The sequence below is a fragment of the Bolinopsis microptera genome, chromosome 5 (assembly GCF_026151205.1).
Source record: "Bolinopsis microptera isolate Bmic1 chromosome 5, MBARI_Bmic_1.0, whole genome shotgun sequence".
NCBI classification, from domain to species: domain Eukaryota; kingdom Metazoa; phylum Ctenophora; class Tentaculata; order Lobata; family Bolinopsidae; genus Bolinopsis; species Bolinopsis microptera.
In genome coordinates, this window is record NC_087076.1 from 7,772,416 (window position 1) to 7,791,689 (window position 19,274).

Here is a 19,274-nt window from a genome sequence, read left to right on the forward strand (position 1 = left end):
CAGCCGATTTTAATGTAGCTCGCACTGAACACAACGTAATTAACACAAAACCGATCAAAATGTCAAAATGTCGCTCGCAAATTTTTGCACGTGCACGAGCGCTTTTGAACTTTTGAACACGTTAATGTTATCATGGTTGCTATGCAACTTCCTATTTTTCATCTGATTTGCACGTGGGCGGTCGTACATACATACAGGTCATTTTTTGAATTAAATAATGATAGTTAAAATATTGTAAAATGCTAAAATACTGGTTAAATTCCTTAAATTCCTTTACTCTGGTTTCATCCTCGACATCCTCTTGAACTTGTAAGGTTCAACTCTTAGTCTTGCTTTTGGTTTCGGTTGTTCTTGTGGTTTCTGTTTTTTTGGTGAAGGTAGATTGGCTTCGAATTTTTGGCTTCTTTCGGGGGCTCTTTTCTTAAGAACTTTCTTGGGGGCGTTGACCCAGGTACCCCTCGTAACTGATTCGGGAAGTTCTTGCTGTTCGCCGATATATGGTAAAAACACTTCTCGCGCCATTACCTTATCAAGCTCCTTTGATTCCAGTAGTTCTAAAATGTACTTGAAATCTTCCCCGTTTCTCCCATTGAATTTATACCTATGTTCGGCGATCCACTCTTCTCTATTTTCATACTCTGCGGCACTACGTCTAAGTGCCCTCAAAGCAAATGCAGGCCACTCGTAAACTGTCATGCCTTGCTCAACCAGACCCACAAATTCTTTGGTGATGGCAATGTCAGAGACAATGACCTTGGCGATCCACCAATTAGCTTGACTCATTTGATATGGGTGCCCCGACAAGTGAAGTGCCTGGGCTAGCATGAAAGGATGGTAGCTAATGTACACGGCCAGTTGGGAGGCGTTGGCAATCTTATTACGGGCTGTTGGGTTGTGGTTTTCATTTTTTGTCTTTTCGACTTGGATAGGGTCAACGTTGTACCAGATTCTTCTAATATTGTTGTAATCTTGAATGAACTGCTGCAGATCCTTTTTGTAGTCTTTGAACACGTTCAGCGGAATTTTCTGAAAACGATATTATATTATCGTTTATATATTACTGAATTATCATGGTTAATGTAAATTGTCATATAATTACGTTTTGAAACGCTAAAGTGTGCTCTTATTTGTTTGCACGAAAACATGTAACTCCTAAACAGATCTAGTGTAATGTTACCGGGACAAACAGATCTAGTGTAATGTTACAAACCTGAACATATTCCCGAACTTCAGCAATGTTGTGAGGATCCATGCGAGTGTTATGGTAATGTATGTCATACTGAGGGAGATTATCTTCTTTGGCGGCGTACTTATCTTTTGAGTATGCAAATTGTCCAATTTCGGAGCACGAAGGCAGCAATGAGTTATCGTCCCACTTGTAGACAGAGTTCTTGCCGATGGAAGGAGTGAGTTTGAGCGTTACTTTGTGGGTTTCCCAGTTAATTTTGAATGCCTCGTATGCCTTTAAAGCTCTTTTCTCATTTTGTTTCAAATCCCAAGCTGCCCGGAACCTTACATGCATATCCTTCTTTTCCGCTTTATATTCCTTGTAATTAAAGGATCCGTCCCGTGGATTACTGGGAATTAAACTGCTATACGAAGAGTAGTCCTCGAACACATCTTCAGGTTCGGGTTCAGGGTCCTCCGCGATCCTTGTTTTGAAGTACATTAGTTGACCGCTAGAGAAGAAATTGCCAATGCTCGATAGGTACCATTGTGTGAAAATTTTACTGTCCGGACCATAGGTAATAAGGCTGGGAGTACGACTTTTGACTTTTTGGATACCTGGCAGGAGTTTCACGGCAGATGTAGCCAGCTCCGTGAAATACAACTGACGTTTTGCCTCTGTGTCAAATCCGGTGTAACCCCGAAAATCATATGTCGCCCCCTGCACTGATCTAAGCTTCTTTTCTTTTGGGCCGGGTACGCCCTTATCAGGCGCCGCGTTTTCTGGAAAGGTGTTGCCACGGTCAATCATTGGTTCCAAAAACATGAGCGCTTCAATGTACAGTGCTTCTTCGAATGAAGAATCCTTTTGTAGGCGAAAGTTTTCTGGGAGTAATAATCGACTGGTATCAGGAGAGAAATAATCACTTGACACTCTGAGATCGTAATGTTTCTCTTGTTCTTTCTTAAACTCAACGTCATGCTTGACAGATTTGATGAATCTGGCTACCTGATCGTTGTGAACTTTCTTGACTGCGCTGGTTACCAGTTCCTTTCTACTCGTTGCATACTGGAAGGTTTTCAAGAAGTCCTTGTGGAAGTCCATATACTCTCCGATAGTGATCTTGTTCCTTTCCGCGATACCTGACTCATCATCCCCAAAGTCAAAATAGTCGTACTTTAGTTCTCTGAACAGACCACGGAGCTCTCCTTCGCTGAAGTTGCTGGGAAGTGTGGCGTAGCTATCTTTGGTAAATCTGTTCACATTGCATTTTACCGCATTCCATCCTGTCTTCGCTATCCTGATTGCTTTGCCTTCGTCCTTTTCTTCAGTAACTCTCTTGCTTTTACCCATCTTTAGTTATTCTGCCGAAAACGAAATAGCTTTGTTTGAATTGGTTTAAATTAAAATTTGGTCTTAGGATCGGAACTTATTGTATTTATACACTTTTGCACGTGCAAGTGTTAAACTTTGGCACCAGTCCCGGTTGGCACCGTGTCAGCCTAAAATCTATCATATTTGCACGTGTCAATACTCGAACACTTGGCAATTTTCCCAAGTCTTGACTATGCGTTGTAATTTAAATGTGTGCCGGTTGGTGCGCGCGCGCCTGATCGTACACAAAGTTATGAAATTGTATACTTTAATTGCGCGAGAAACTGATTAAAAGTACAAATTGTTGGTCCCCAGTTTGACAAGTGTCTTAAGGAGGGATATGACGTCATTTTGAGCATTTCCCCATTAATCTAGCGATGAGATCAAGATTTCTGCAAATCAAGAAATATCACTGTATTCGACTACCTTTTGGGAAATTTAAAAAATGATTTTATCCCGATTATTGTTATCCCTGGAAAATCAAACGCTTCGAAACCTTTGGTCGCATTATTTTTGTTGTTTTATTTGCACCTGAAGCCGGTATTGGATTTTTGTGCGGTTTAGTTTTGGCTGAGCAACCAGAGATCACTGAAAGGAGAAGTTGTGACGTCACCAGTCACGAGAGGTATTTTTTGTGTAGATTATCTGGTTATCCCTGCCACTGGTTCAAGAATGAAGATGGTTCAATAATGAAGATGACCACCCTCTGTATTTTATTATACATATGCACCTGAAGCCGGTATTGAATTTTTGTTTCTGAGACACTGATGTAAAATGTATTTGCGAGCAGAATCTCAATTTAAGTGTTGGCGGTTTCGGTATTTTAAAATAACTCATTTTAAATAAACATTTTATTCAATGTAAAAGGGTATTACGGATGCCCGAATCGAAATATGTTGCCTTAGAAGTCTCTGAAACTTGTATAACTGTCCCGAGTATCTGCTGCAATGTGTTATAAACTCGAGGCTTACAAGTTGATCTCAACATCTTGTCATCCAATCCAAATTTAACGAGAAAAGCTGTCAATTTGTGGTTATTACTACACGGAAGCAACGATGACTAATAGTAATCCTGACCACCCTTTGTATTTTCTCAGGCTAACTTCTGGCTGTATCAGTACCAGATGTTGATGGCCAGTAAGCCGGTGAAGATCCTAAGAGAAGAGGAGGAAGCCATGCACGCGGCGAGTAAAGCAATGCAGCTGGAGAAACCCCTTGGGGATGATGAGTACGAGGGACCACCGGTAAGTGCCCTATATGTTACATAATACGTTAGACAATATTTTGTGTATGTTCATCGTTGATTCATGTTAATCGATCGACCATACCATATGCATATGGTCGAACTTTTGATCGAAACTCCAAAACCAGATTAGTTTGTAATCTCCTATCGACAAATCGTGAAAATTGTTGTGATCCACAGAGGCGGCTCGTGGGAGCTGGCTGGCAGTTTTGTTGGGGGTCCAATCGATGGACTGGGGGGAGGGGGGCTTGGGAGCCGGCTCAAGCTGATCCCTCCAAACTACCGATTACATTACACACAGGGCCTTGTAAATGTAATGTGTAACACTTTACAGGCGACAGCAAACAAAAACAAAAACTTATAACATGGGTGAAACAGGACACCACACGTGTACGATCTCAGCCGCGCAGTATCACAACAGTCAATAGTTCAAAGGGTCCTGGACCCCCAAATCGAGGCAAATCATAATAGATTACCTGTAGTGGGATGCGCACGATGTGCTTTGTAACGTTTACAATTAACTATGTGTTAAAACTGCGCGGCTGAGTAGTCCAGAGGTAGGATTGGACTCCCTACAACACAAAATTTCACGAAGATCATGCGTGCGCTTACATTAAAACGTATGATAGTAAACGAAGACCTTTATATTGCGATTTGTTATTTCCTAACACTATTACTAGTTACTATTTCTATTTTAAGCACCAGCCACCAGATAATAATTTAAAGGCGTCCACGGACGCCTGGACGCCCTCAATAGCCGCCTCTGGTGATCCATGATTCAAATTTTAATGACAACCTAATAAACCTTTTATCGGCATAGCTCAATTTACTGAAGAAGTTGCACATGGAGTAATCCAGTGTTTTAGTTTCGACCACTTGTTTGTTCAATGAGCACAAGTCCAAGTGTCGCTATTGTTTTTATCTGATAGATATTATCACATTGTTGATGATCCGTGTAAAATACACGTTTCCGTTCTGAAAACCATTTCTTTTGACTCATGATTGATTCAGTGATTATCATTTAGAGTAACTTAGTCAGTAGACAAAACTAACGCTGCGAAATCAATCCCGTCTCTTGTTTAAATTATACGGAAATAATTTACACTCAATTAAAACACTGTCATGTTTATCCGGCACATCTAAATAGCGACTTCCACAGGTGCTACCAGATGCATGGAACAACACTCCCTCAGCGCCGACCGCAGACGCCACGCCTACCGCTCCCTCTGATGCGGCCCCAGCTCTCGAACTTGGGGGTCAGGCCCCACGTGGAGGTGTCCAAGTAAACGCAGAGTCGGAGTGCTGCATCTGCCTCGACAAGGCACCTTGCGTGGCGTTCTTACCCTGCGGGCACGTGTGTTGCTGCGCAGACTGCGGCATCGTGTCTGTGTGCCCGATGTGCCGCGCGCAGATAACCACAACTGTACGGTTATATTTCACTCAGACTTAAGGGAAACAATAAAACTATCGCTGGTATAATCAGATTTGTTGTCACGGAAGTGCCTTTAACTTGGTGTTCAGATAGTTTTCCCAAAATTGATTACCGGGAACTCATGATTTAGTCGATTCATTTTTACGGACTGCATTGTAATGCTATCATTCGGCTGGTTTTTTGTATATTATGGCGACGTTTTAGAAATTAAAAAGATACATTTTTTAAGAGGTGATTAAAAGCGTGTGAAAATGAAAATCTGAAACGTTCTGGACACACGACATACCTTTTCTTTCAAAAACGTAGATCTGACAGAACACATTTTTCTTTATTATTTTTGTGTGAATTTGGCTGCGTTTGTTTTACCTCCACATCGTATAACGATACGAAGAAACGGATAGGTGGCCCCAGTTTTAATAAAATGTTTTTGATTATTCTTCTTTCTTGAATTCTTACCAAGATATAATAATTAGTATAATTGATACTTAATTGCATATGATTAGTATTATTGATACTTAATTTGCTTGCACTCTTTTTATGAAGTTAGTTTTTTAAGATTGTCGAGGTTTTTATGTAGATACATGTACTGCACATTTGTAGCTAATTCTTCAAGAAATTCAGCGATGTCCTGTTTTACTGCGTCACACGTGCGATCTGATAGGTTTAAAGAGACTAATAGTAATACTGAATACGCACAGTGTGATTTCATGTATCTTGTGACCAATGATCATGACGTCGTCTCACAGATGTAAACACAAACTTGCAGGAACGCGCTAAGTTCCTTGGCCATACAATACCGCGCTGCTGTGAGCATTGACTGTACCTTCAATCCAATCGGCCGACTGCGCTGCGTGATATTATTATATAGCCAGGTTCTCACACAGCTTTGAGTTTTAAAGAGGATGGGGCATTGCAATGACAATGTTAATAATAAGTTCGATAACTTGAAGACTAAACAGAGGCTACAGTTTGTATACAAAACGATTTGTTGTTACTGGTGAATTCCATATTAGGAAGAAACTGATTTATTGTAGAAAATCCTCAAACAAGTGTTATCATGTTATTGTACATGTCCAGATTGCGTCTTGGTGAAATTCTGTGCGCGAGAAAAATTTCACGCTTATATCGAGAAATTCTCAGCGCGCCAGCCGCTATCGACAATCTGTGAGTGTATTGACTGTAGTGACAGTCCTTCTGCCAGCCATTCTGGTTGCACCACCGAGCGGCTAAGTCTGAAGTTAAATGAGTTCAGGTTCACCAGAATTCAGACTTAACAGCAGATTACCAGACCATACCCTAACCCAGGCTCCAGAATCACCAATATCACAATGGAATGAGCCCACTCTTGAAACTTCAGGGTCAGGAAATAAGGGTGCATGGTAGGAGTGTCATGCCGATTCTCAGATTTTGACACGAACTTTAGGATCATTTTATAAAAATGGACAGAAAAGAACATTACTACGCGAAATAACATAAAGATAATAAAACATTTCACATTGCTGAACTAGAGTAAAATAAAATCAAGAGAAAATGGGTTTAAATGTTAATATCCAAAGAGAATCTTTCAAGACAACAGTCATAATTTTCCAAAATAAAATATCCCAAATTATATTAAAACTGTTGTATTTTTGCCACATATTCTATTCAAATCTGCCATCCCCAAATGTTACACTTTACTTTTCTTTTATCTTTTCTTCACGACAGAACACAGCATACACGATCGCAGAAAAGCTTATAAAAATAGCAGCTAGTGCAGAGATCTGAACAAGAGGTAGATCCTGTAACCAACCGACAGGTAGAGAACTACACACCTCCTCAACCCCCACCACCGCCACTTCCTCCCACCCACACTCCGGATGAGACGTTACCCCGCACGGCGCGCGCAGCAACCTGCACCCCCGCGCCTCCTCCTCCGCAGCAATACCCACATCCAAATCAGGGTGCTCATCAGGGGAAACAGCCGGAATAAAGACTCTAGGAAAGGGAATACAGGCTGAGGTGTAGGGTTGTGAGCTAGCTGGTTGATATCTGTGGTGAACTGGCAGTGTCACATGATGTGTCTCACATAACACACCCACTATGTGAGCGGGGGAGGAATCAGACGGCTGTTCTACGTCTATAGGATCATCAGGGAATACTGGTGGATACCCGAGGTAGAGCCCCTCTTTTATCTGATCGATGTCCATGTAAAAGTAAGATGTGGTGTTCTCCAACAGAAAGGCCCGGGGGATTTCCCCCAGCTCCAGGTTGGTTGTAAGGTCCTTGTGGAAGCCGCTGTTAGCAAGGGTCCGTGTAGCTGATATCACGTGATCAGCCTGGCAGAGCGGCTGCGAGAGTTGGGTGATCCATCGGTCACGTGACTCACAGAGTATCAGGAGGAGGAGAGAAAGGAGGTATTGGATCATCCTAGGAGAGAGTAAGGTAGTGATCATGTGAATGGAGCAGCTTCTTCAATCAGAATAAGCATTTATTATTAGTGTAAGTTTTAGTCCAGTTTGGTAATATTAAACCCAATGGACCTCAAGATCAGGTCATGTTTTAACCCATACTTTCATTTTAAAGAAATGCAGCAAACAATCAGGATTCTGTTCAATCGTGTTTAAGGTGTCGTTCACATATTACGTAATCAGCCGAGGGGGAGGGGGGGGGGGGGGGGGGTTTCCAAACGATTACGCTCTAGTGTAATTTTGACACAATAGCTATGTGTAAAAATGATTACGGAGGGGGAGGGGGGTTAAAAATTGGCCAAAAAGTGATTACGTAATATGTGAACGACCCCTTACCAAGAAAACAGCACACCTTAAAATATGTGATAAAATTCTTAATGTAAATGTTATTAGTTTCAAGAACTTTTTATTCGAGTCATGATAATATGTCAACGTAATATACTACAATAATATTAAATAATATACGAATCGTTATATAAAAATAGAGTTAAAACTTAAAAGAAAACACATACCAATCTGAAGCCCAAAATTCCGTTCCAATACAACAAACATCTTTTATAAAGAATTTTACAATAATTCCTTCTATTAGTTCTAATTCTATATCAAACACAATTACAATGTTCTATCAATTTTACACACATAATTTAAATGTTCATGGCAGTGGATCCCAATCAATGGATTTATCATTGAAAACATCGTCTAAAACAGCTTCATCGACTGTTTCCAAACTAGGGGGGTTCCAATTAGGATTGTTATCTTTATCAATTAAAAGTGCTCTAACCCCCTCAGCAAACTCGCCCAGCGCAAATGTTTTGTTAGAGATGTTACATTCCATTCTCAGACATTCTGTGAAGTCCAGGTTTCTAGATAGTATCTGAGTCCTGTGAGATATGCACAGAGCGATGGGCGACATGATGGACAATGTCTTCAGGGTCTTCTGCGCAAAATCACTCCCGCTTTCTTGAAGTCTATCAATTATCTCTAAAACTGAAGCAGCAGAAAAACACTTAGATATCTCCAGCAGATTGTCCTTCAGAGAAAATTCGAGTAAATCACATGGATTCTCATGGCTTCTCAAACAATGCACTAAATCATCCTCAGAGGAACAGCTCAAAACTTCATCTTTTAACAGCGTGAGTTTACCTAACTCCACAAAATGTGTGACAAAGTCAAGATGTCTAGCATCATAACCCCTGATCCTGTGCCCCGTCAGCGCCAGATACATCCCGACATCACCCAATCTTGATAAAAAGTAGGTAGCCCCAGCATCAGGATAATACCCAATCCTAGTCTCGGGCATAGCAAACATGGACCTCTCCGTCCCTACTCGATACCTGCTGTTACAACACAAACCCATTCCACCACCCATCACAATCCCATCACCTACACTTATCACCGGCTTCTTCAAAGTCTTTAACTTGTGGTGAAGCTGGTTCTCCCGGGTGATCTGACCCAGGTGAACAATATCACCACCCGCACAGAAGGCCCTGTCACCTGCACCCTCCATCAGGACCATCTTCACTGTATCGTCCCTCTCAAACTTGTAGAGATGATCTATTAGGAGCTCCACCATTTCTGAGTTGTAGGAGTTGAGGGAGTTAGGACGGTTAAGGAGGATGGTGGCTACATTGCCGTGGTGGTTAAAGAGGGCTGGAGGGGAGGAGGTGGTTAGGGAACGTTTTAAGGGGGTGTGGGCTACTCTGCGACATAATGCTTGCATCCTGTTGGCGAGATTTGACGAATTAAAAAGGTTTAAAAATAATATTAAGTTTTTGGAATGCATTTCATAGATTGAGATTGGTTTTCAAGTATTTTTGGCGGACTTTATTTTCAGTTCAATTAATCCATGTAAGTAAGTGTTAATTATGATAAAGTTAAAATTTTGACTGCAATAATAAGTAGGCTCAGTGAATTACTGCTACATTACAATATACAGTATTACAACTGAAATAGTGCACAATGTCAGTACAAAAGAGGACCGAGAAATGATCCAGGATTAGTTATTCCGCAGTTTGGCATTTTACGGTTTAAGTATATGGCCATGCAAAACATGGAGTCCAATTTGCCATGCTTAAAGTTAATAGAAAATCATACATCAATTTAAAGAAATCTGTGAATTATTAAAGCAAATAGATCATACTAATCATAATCAAAGAAAAGTTCAAAGCTAGGGATAGTAAGAAACAACGCTCAAGTCTAATCTTTTGTAAACTAAGATACATGAAAGTAGGAATATACCATACGATGAAAAACTCCGGATAAGTTGTCTTGTCAAAGAAAACAAACAACCAGGTGGCGATTTCCAAGAAATAAAATATTAATGACGTCTTATCTGACATATCTTTAGCAAGGTATTTTAAATATAAAATTATCATATGAAGAGGCAGAAAAACTAAAAACGTATATATTAGAGATGTATAAATCACCGCATAACACAGCGGCAACCAAATTTTGTTTAAATTATTACCAGATCTCCACTTCTTAGCATACTGTCCTCCACGTCTTCTAACAGCAGCGAGAGGTGCAGTGACTTTTGCTTCTACGATGGAAACAAAAATTAACATACTGAGTATAAGAGTCACATCGAATTTTAGCCATATCTGCTCGTCGTTTAAGAGTAATAGGATAGATGATACAGAAATGACTATATATGCAACATATTTATAATGATGCAATCCATTCTGTTTTCCCATCTTGAATAAATCATATAGTTCGAAGATGCAAATGGTACAGAACAAACAAGTCTCGAAAGGACCTCCACTGTTTCTTAACAATGTCAATGGGCTCGTCAAATCAGTAGCAGATGTAAAATCCCAAGTATGATCAATTGCGAATTTATCAAAAATTTCTTTAGAAAAATGTTGACAGTTTTTATCGATGACATCATACTTATTGGACTGTAGCAGATTTCTGAGGCGGCGGACAAGGTCAATAACCGACGAGGTTGACTTATCTTTGACAAGCATGTGTATTAGTTTGGGACGAGGTTTGTCCTGAAAATAAAATATAACGGAATCATGATTGTTTCCTCTACTAATATATATACCATCGGTCATTTTATCGAGTGCCCACCACGTTCCATCACTTGTTTCAAAAACCACAAAAGCGTGATAGTCCACAGGGAGGTATTGTCGCTGTATGTAATCACGAACAGACGGTGTAGAACTAGAGAAGGGGCCACTTAAAGGACTACTGTAGACACCAATAGATATAAGAGTAGCTGCTTTATAAGGTTCAAAGAATGGATCAACATTAGTAACAGTGATCCGTCCAGAGCTGGCTGGTTGGACGTTAGTGTCCGAGGCAAGATCGACTAATGTTCCATAATTCTTTGACTCAAAAATCTGCCATGTCTCTGGATTACGAATTAACTGAGTGACCCACAACAAACTGTGCAATGAAAGAACAACAACTTCGAGGAACCTACGACCTCTTGATGGCATGACAGAGATCACGTGACTCACAGAGGAGTCTTCATCTTGTACACTCATCCTCTGTCACTCAGTCACTCAATCACAGCTCCTGACATCTAGGGATAATGTTAATACTTTAATAAGATTTTAAAATAGTTTATTTACATAATTATCTATTGAAACTTAAAAGGGAACGAATTAAATGCCCTACATTGGGTAGGTTAAACTAAATAAAGATGGTTCCCAGTGGTAGAAATGTTAATTCCGCTGGTAGAATTGATAACAGTGTGGAAACTGGAATACAACACTTAACTTCCCATTATGTCAGTGACAACTATATAATATGACCCCCCTAGTGTAAGACGTGTTAACCCACTAGGCGCAGGCCATTATAACATGACCTACTGTCTGACAGAGACAACATGTATTTTCCTTTTCATATTAGCTGATCAATAAATAGTTTTACCGTATTTCAGTGCTGTGGGAATGTATTATTCCTAGACGATGAACTCATCTTTACATTATTATGGTGTCTGCCAAATAGAGTGCCGGAGGAGATGACGTTTTAGATAGAGTCAAATTTAACTTGGAGTCAGTAAACAAAATGTACATTATGTACTGCTAGTGTTCGCTTACGTTAGTGATAGACAAGAATGAAAACACAGTTATCATTTTTAAAGCATGCTAAAATAATTGAAAAATTACTATTTTACAGAATTTGAGCAATGTTCATTTACATAGTAAAAAGATTAAATATTCCGAACAAGAATAAAGATTTTTTAATTTTATACATTTTTTGTTTTTAAAAAAAAAAATCTGCTGCCTGTCAAAATAATTACATACTTATCTAAAAATATTAAACAATATCTGAATTCTAAATCATTATGAACACAACTATTTTTGTCAAGTAACAAAATAATAATAAAGATTCCGAACTCGTTAACGGGAATTGGAATAAAGTCTTTTTTTCTATTTTTATTTCATTAATTATTTATAATTACTATTGTTTTAAAAATCAATCTGATGCTTGCCAAAGCCCCAGAACTCCTGAACTCTCTTTTAACAATAATATCTATTCTGGGTATATGGCTGATGTTAGAAGAGGTCCAGATTTACCATATCCTTGCTCGTCACCAGTCAGCACTGATCGAGCGATTTAAAAGAGTTGAAAACCAGCCCTTTCTTATGATTAACATTTAATGAAGGGTATATTAATGTTGGGGAACATTATGCATGTTTCCAGAGTTTCAGAGTTTTTAAAAAATGATGCTTTTACATACTCATTTTCTGTCTAAGCTCGAATGGCTGTCAATACAATAGATGAACATAAACATACTTCATTGATTTTTAAATCAATTAAAATTAACATTCAAGATACTGTGCCATGCTTGCCATGCAGATTATAATATTTTCCGGGAATTATTTCTATTTCCCGAAAAGTCGTGGACACTGGTAACAGATAATTTTCCGCATCTAGCAAGGGTTGCCAGAGTATTATGAGGACAGACTGCGAGTCACCTCAGACTGGCTGGCGGGAAGTTTCAAAACAAATAACAGTTGCGCACTATATATTATTACACACTATATTGTATCATGCGCACGTATCACATTACACATCTTCCAATCAGAACCGGAAAATATTATAACAAATAATACCTTGGTTTAGTTTCGTGCTCGCCCTCTGCCAAGGCGTCATGCTTTATCGCCCGTAGCATTCAACAGCCAAGGTATTATTGTTTTATAACTATGTCCTATTAATTGATATTTATTTTAAAAGAAAGAGTAGAACATGCAAGTTGTCTAATCTTGATGTTGTTTAGGCCCAGGTGGCAGAGCTGACTTAGCAACCCAGAAGAGATAGGGTACAGTGATTATATAACATAAGAGGCTATTAAAGAAATGACTTATATATCCGGTTTTGCGCCACCAGGTAGCAATTCTAAGCAACGGATATAAAACTGATAATTGCTGCTTTTGGTGATAGTTGTCAAGTTCCTCAACAGGTACACATATGAGAAGACTATAAACATGAGTTGAATATGTTAACGTAAAGGAAATAGGCAACAAAACATATTTCTTTATCATACTACTCTTATTCCACATTTCGCCATTCTGTGCAGCTCGTCTTCTGATAGTACCAAGGGATGAATAGAAAACAGCTTCCACGGGAAGAAGACCAGTCAAAATATAGACCGGACACAACATCAAATTCTCACACACTCTCCTACCAACAAAAAACCGCAGGACACATGATACAACTATCACTATATATACCACATATTGATAGTGAGATGAACCAGTTTCTTTGCTCTTCATGAAAAGAAGATACAATTCGTAGATAAAGAAGAGTGGGAGTAACAATCTATATAGAGTATCTCCATTGTCAGTAAACAGTTTGAGTACGCTTGTCAAATCGACAGGTGATGTGAAATCCCAAGTAAGATCTCTTGCAAATTTATCAAAAATTACTTTCGCGAAATTTTGACAGTTCCTATCGACAACATCATATTTATTTGAATTCATAATTCTTCTCAGACGGCGAACTAAGTCAATCAATAAAACAGAAGACTCGTCGTAGACAAGCTGGTGCACTGGATTAGGACGGAGCTGCTTCTGGATGTAAAATAGTACTGAATCACGGCTCCTTCCCCAGCTTACGAATAAACCTTCAGGCATTTTATCAAGTGCCCACCACATTCCATCACTTGTTTCAAAAACCACGTACGAATGGTAGTCCACTCCGAGGTATTGACCTTGCACGGTGCTGCGAACAGGTGCGTTAGAACTTCGGAATGGAGCATTCAAAGGTGTGCTATAAACAGCAATAGACTTCAGAGTTGCTGTCTCGTAATCTTTAATTGTAGTGTTTTGCATAAAGATTTTTTCAACATTATATACATTCTCTTGTCGCGGTCGGGGCCCATAATCATCATTATCATATTCGTAATTAATATAATAAATCTGTCTTTTAACAAGTAACTCTGTCATGGCAGGACTGATGTTTTTGTCAAGAGTATGGTTCATAAGGATTCCAGGTTTCTCAAAATACTCACTGAAGTCCGTAAAATGATGGATACCCTCAGGAACCCGCTGTAAGAGAAACAGCGACATAACTACCACTTCAAACATCATATCACCTCCTGATAGTATGACAGGGGAGGAAGTGTATTCCCTTTGATTTCTCAAGCTACGTATAGGAAGACAGAACAGACTTGGAAATATCAATTTTGCCCAAACTAGGAGGATCTGTGTCCAGACTGTCACATCCAAGATCCATGAACTTCTCATCTTTATGTACATTGTACACAAAAGAAGATCAGGTAAACATAATATTCATCCTTTTTAAAGACCCCATGGTTGAGACATCCTCACATCCTGCCAAGATAAAAATTTAATAGATTTTTCATCATCCATCGAGGTATAATTTTGTAAATAATGACAAAATTATAATTATACAATCAAATTTTGATGACAATATCAATATAAATTTATTCAAGTCTATCAATTTACAATAACCAACTAACGTCAACGAATTAAATAAATTACCGTTATACAGTGACTCAAATACATATATATTGCATATGGGTCATGGGATAACTTTGGATATGATTTGAAAGTGTTAAACGAATTGCTCAATTAAAACATGTATAACTGTATAAGAACCAAAATGACGTCCTAAAACATTCTGGATGGATAAATCATAACAAAGTTAGTATTAGCGGTTAATCAAAATCTACTTCTGGAATCTACCGTCTGGAAAACAATTATGTAGGTACGACCAGAATGAAACAAATATTTCGCTATAATTTCAGAATTTTACGGTGGCTTGAAGTGAGAGGGGGTTGGAATGGCCATGATAAGCTGACGTAATATTTTAGTGTTCCCGAGTGTGTACACTTTATGGGGTGTTTAATGGTTACAAGAGATATTCACGAGAGATCTTTATAAACTCGCTCACTAGCTCCAAATAGTATTTGCTATGTTGAAATTGTAGGACTTATAATTGAGACTAAGGCGGGAAAGATATGGAGTGGTTTCGTTGAGATAAAGGTTGATGATAAAATCACATAATTTCTACTCTATTATGTTTACATAATATTTATATTCATGATATTATATCTTCATCTTGTACACTCATCCTCTGTGAGCAGTCACAGCGAACATTATGCAAGTACTCTGTAGACCTTTCTCACAGGTACAGACATCCAGGGATAATTTTAAATAAATTAAAACAGTTTATTTCTTTTTCACTCTATTTATTAACTTACCTTTTATACAGTGTTATACAGTGAACGTATTACACGCCCTGCGTTGGGTAGGTTAAACTAAATAGATATGCCCCCTAGTGTAAGATGTGTTAACCCACTAGGCGCAGGCCCTTATAACATACTCCCAATTATAACATGACTTACTGTCTGACAGAGACAACATGTATTTTCCTTCTCAAATTAGCTGATCATCCAATAGTTTACTGTATTTCAGTGCTGTGGTAATGTATTATTCCTAGACGATGACTTCATCTAAGTTACATTATTATGGTGTCTGCCAAATAGAGTGCCGGAGGAGATGAGGTTTTAGATAGAGTCAAATTTAACTTGGAGTCAGTAAACAAAATGTATAATTATTTACTGCTAGTGTTCGCTTGGGTTATTGGTAGACAAGAATGAAAATACAGTTATCATTTTTAAAACATGCTAAAATAATTGAAAAATTACTATTTTACAGAATTTGAGCAATGTTCATTTACATAGTAAAAAGATTAAATATTCCGAACAAGAATAAAGATTTTTTTATTTTATACATTTTTTGTTTTTTTAAGATAAAAATATACTGCCTGTCAAAATATTTAAATAATTATCTAAAAATATTAAACAATATCTGAATTCTAAATCATTATGAACAGCACCATTTTTGTCAAGTAAAAAATAATAATAATAAAGATTCCGAACGCGTTCAAGGGAATACAGTTTTTTTTTTCTATTTTTATTGCATTCATTTTTTATAATTACTATTGTTTTAAAAATCAATCTGATGCTTACCAAAGCCCCTGAACTCTCTTTTAATAATATCATATATTCTGGGTATATATGGCTGATGTTAGAAGAGGTCCAGATTTGCCTTTCCTTGCTGGTCACCAGTCAGCACTGCTCGAGCGATTTAAAAGAGTTGAAAACCAGCCCTTTCTTATGATGAACATTCAGACACCCCCTATTGAGAAATACGGTCTTTGGCATGCACCGAAGCAACATATAATAGGTTAACCGTAAAATTTAACAATGCTAGGAAGTCTTAACTTAACTGATGAAATTACTATGGGATCGTCCACATATAATTACATATTACATAAGCTAGATAGAGACCATTTACATAGTAAAAAGATTAAATATCCCGAACAAGAATTAAGATTTTTTATTTTATATATTTTTTGTTTTTAAAGATAAAAATCTGCTGCCTGCCAAAATATTTACATATCTAAAAATATTAAACAATATCTGAATTCTAAATCATTCATCATTGTCAAGTAAAAAAGAATTTAATTCAAAAAAATAAAAAAAGGAAACTTTAAGGACAATGGTAAAAAATGCTGCATTAACATACTCATTTTCTGTCTAAGCTTGGATTGCTGTCAAAACAATAGATGAATATCAAAACATACTTCATTGATTTTTAAATCAATTAAAATTAACATTTAAGATACTGTGCCATGCTTGCCATGCAGATTATAATATTTTCCGGGAATTATTTCTATTCCCCGAAAAGTCGTGGACACTGGTAACCGATAAATTTCCGCATAGCAAGGATAACCATCATGAGGACAGACTACGAGTCACCTCAGACTGGCTGGCGGGAAGTTTCAAAACAAATGGTGGGAAGTTTCAAAATAAATAACAGTGGCGCACTATATAAGGGTCTAACACACTACCTATACTAGCAGGAACCCGTATAACCCTAAAATGGTGTCAAGACTCAAATAATTATTACCTATTTAATTCGCGTTTTTGACACCACTTGCACTTGGGGGTCCAAATTTTGGGCTCTAAAACTCCTATTTCTTGTCCAATTTTTTATTTTTTCATGCTGATTTGTAGGCCATTAAAGCATTTGACCCAGCCAAAAAAGTTTCAGTTTTATATCTTTTACGGTTTTTGCGGAAAGTCACGTTAAAGTTGATGCCGTGGTGTCAGTAAAATCACGATATATATGGATGGAGGGTTCCGTGCCATTTTACTAAAATGGCACGGAACCCTCCATCCATATATATATCGTCTCGCTTTATATATAGTAAGATTGTATCATGCGCAGTGCGCACTGCACGTATCACATTACACACCTTTCAATCAGAACCGGAAAATATTATAACAAATAATACCTTGGCTTAGTTTCGTGCTCGCCCCCCCCCCCCCCCCCGCCAAGGCGTCGTGCATTATCGCCCATAGCATTCAACATGAACAGCCAAGGTATTATTTTATTATAACTATGTCCTATTACCTTAGGGCCAATAAATTTGGTTCACAATAAAGTTGGTTGCCATAATTTTTGTTACCATAATTTTAGTCACAAATTTCGCAAATTTTTAGTCTACAACAATTTTAGTCACATTTTGCGACTTTTCGGGACCATTTTCCATTCCATACGACGTATTTCATGTCGATATGATCATTCAGCTGTTTCAACAGAGCATGCATTGGGATGGATCGATTAAAAATGTAATATCCAAGAGGAGCTCTAACCCTTTAAGTGCAATAGGACTTTGGTACAGTTTTGTGAACGGTGATGTCATTATAATAATTATAAAGCCCTATAAACAATGTAAGCTTCAATATTCATGTCATATACCTTACAAGACATATTTATGGCGGCCTAATTTGCGACGACCGAAATTTTGGCGGTCCGAAAATATGGCGAAATTGAACAAAAACCGTCAAATTTCGGACGTCACAGAAAAAAAGGGTATTTTTCATCATTTTTTGTGACAGTAAGCAGTAAGGAAATATCTGAAATTCGGTAAAATCATGTTCAAACTTAGTCTGTATTAAGACTGTAAGACTTTCATGTTAGCACATACATGTATTTTAATGCAAATTTAAACTGTATTGCTTGACATTCAATTCGTCATTGGTGTGGTGATAATTTGTCCCAAGATGCCAGAATTTATTTATTTATTTTACTTGAAATTACTTTTTAGAAACAAAATAAAGCAGTGAAGGGACAGTCATTGAAATAAGCTAAAAGATAATGCGACGGATTCTATTACGACGACCGAAATTTTGGCGGTCCGAAAATATGGCGAAATTTTCGGAAAACCGCCACATTTCGTACGTTATAAATATGCCTTGTAAGGTAATATGCTCTACTGATATTTTGGTCTCCTTTAAAATTTGTCGCCGAAAAATTTAGTCTCATGAAATTTGGTTTACAACAATTTTAGTCAAAAGTTTGACTAAATATATGGTAGACTAAATTTTTCGTTCTTAAGGTAATTATTGAAATTTATTTTAAAAGAAGGTGTAAAACAAGTTGTCTAATCTTGATGTTGTTTAGACCCAGGTGGCTGAGCTGAGTTAGCAACCCAGAAGAGATAGGGTACAGTGAGTATATAACAGAAGAAGCTACAAAAGAAATGATTTACCATTCCGATTTTACGCCACCAGGTAGCAATACTAAGCAACGGATATAAAACTAATAATTGCTGCTCTTCGTGATACTGATAGTGGTAAAGCAAATCAACAGGTTTAAATACCAGAAGCCAATAAACATGAGTTGAATATATTATCTCAAAGCACAGAGGCAACAAAACAAGTTTATTGAACATATTATTACCTTTATTCCACATTTCGCCATACTGTGCAGCTCGTCTTCTGATAGTACCAAGGGATGAATAGAAAACAGCTTCCACGGGAAGAAGACCAATCAAAATCCAGAATGGAAACATTCTCCATTGCTCGCACACACTCCTACTAACAAAAAACCGCAGGACACATGACACAAATATCACTATATATACTACATATTGATAGTGAGATGAACCAGTTTCTTTGCTCTTCATGAAAAGAAGATACAATTCGTAGATAAAGAAGAGTGGGAGTAACAATCTATATAGAGTATCTCCACGGTCAGTAAACAGTTTGAGTACGCTTGTCAAATCGACAGGTGAAGTGAATTCCCAAGTAAGATCTCTTGCAAATTTATCAAAAATT

The 19,274-nt window shown here is 37.9% G+C and overlaps 3 protein-coding genes across 3 annotated transcripts in view; 1 reads left to right on the top strand and 2 right to left on the bottom strand.

Moving 5' to 3' along the window:
- Positions 1-5,838, top strand: part of LOC134815115 (E3 ubiquitin-protein ligase LRSAM1-like) — an 81,028-nt gene extending 75,190 nt beyond the window's left edge. The window contains exons 10-11 of the mRNA XM_063823591.1: positions 3,639-3,785; positions 4,944-5,838. Of these exons, the coding sequence (XP_063679661.1) occupies positions 3,639-3,785; positions 4,944-5,234 (438 nt within the window). The 3' untranslated portion in view covers positions 5,235-5,838. The remainder of the gene's footprint in view (positions 1-3,638; positions 3,786-4,943) is intronic.
- On the bottom strand, positions 225-2,589 carry LOC134815114 (uncharacterized). Its single transcript, XM_063823590.1, has 2 exons — positions 1,211-2,589; positions 225-1,026 (listed from the first exon to the last, which is right to left on the bottom strand). The coding sequence occupies exons 1-2, from the start codon at positions 2,519-2,521 to the stop codon at positions 274-276; spliced, it is 2,064 nt and encodes a 687-aa protein (XP_063679660.1). The 5' UTR covers positions 2,522-2,589; the 3' UTR covers positions 225-273.
- Positions 5,839-8,178: 2,340 nt separating the features above from the next.
- Positions 8,179-9,380, bottom strand: LOC134815039 (3-hydroxyisobutyryl-CoA hydrolase, mitochondrial-like). Its single transcript, XM_063823489.1, has one exon. The coding sequence runs from the start codon at positions 9,234-9,236 to the stop codon at positions 8,316-8,318; it is 921 nt and encodes a 306-aa protein (XP_063679559.1). The 5' UTR covers positions 9,237-9,380; the 3' UTR covers positions 8,179-8,315.
- Between the last annotated feature and the right edge of the window lie 9,894 nt (positions 9,381-19,274).

Excerpts from the sequence above, each read along its gene's own strand:
- LOC134815039 (XM_063823489.1), bottom strand. The coding sequence starts at position 9,236 with ATGGTGGAGCTCCTAATAGATCATCTCTACAAGTTTGAGAGGGACGAT.
- LOC134815114 (XM_063823590.1), bottom strand. The coding sequence starts at position 2,521 with ATGGGTAAAAGCAAGAGAGTTACTGAAGAAAAGGACGAAGGCAAAGCA. Across the intron at positions 1,027-1,210 it reads AAGTTCGGGAATATGTTCAG|AAAATTCCGCTGAACGTGTT; the intron begins GTTTGTAACATT and ends TATCGTTTTCAG.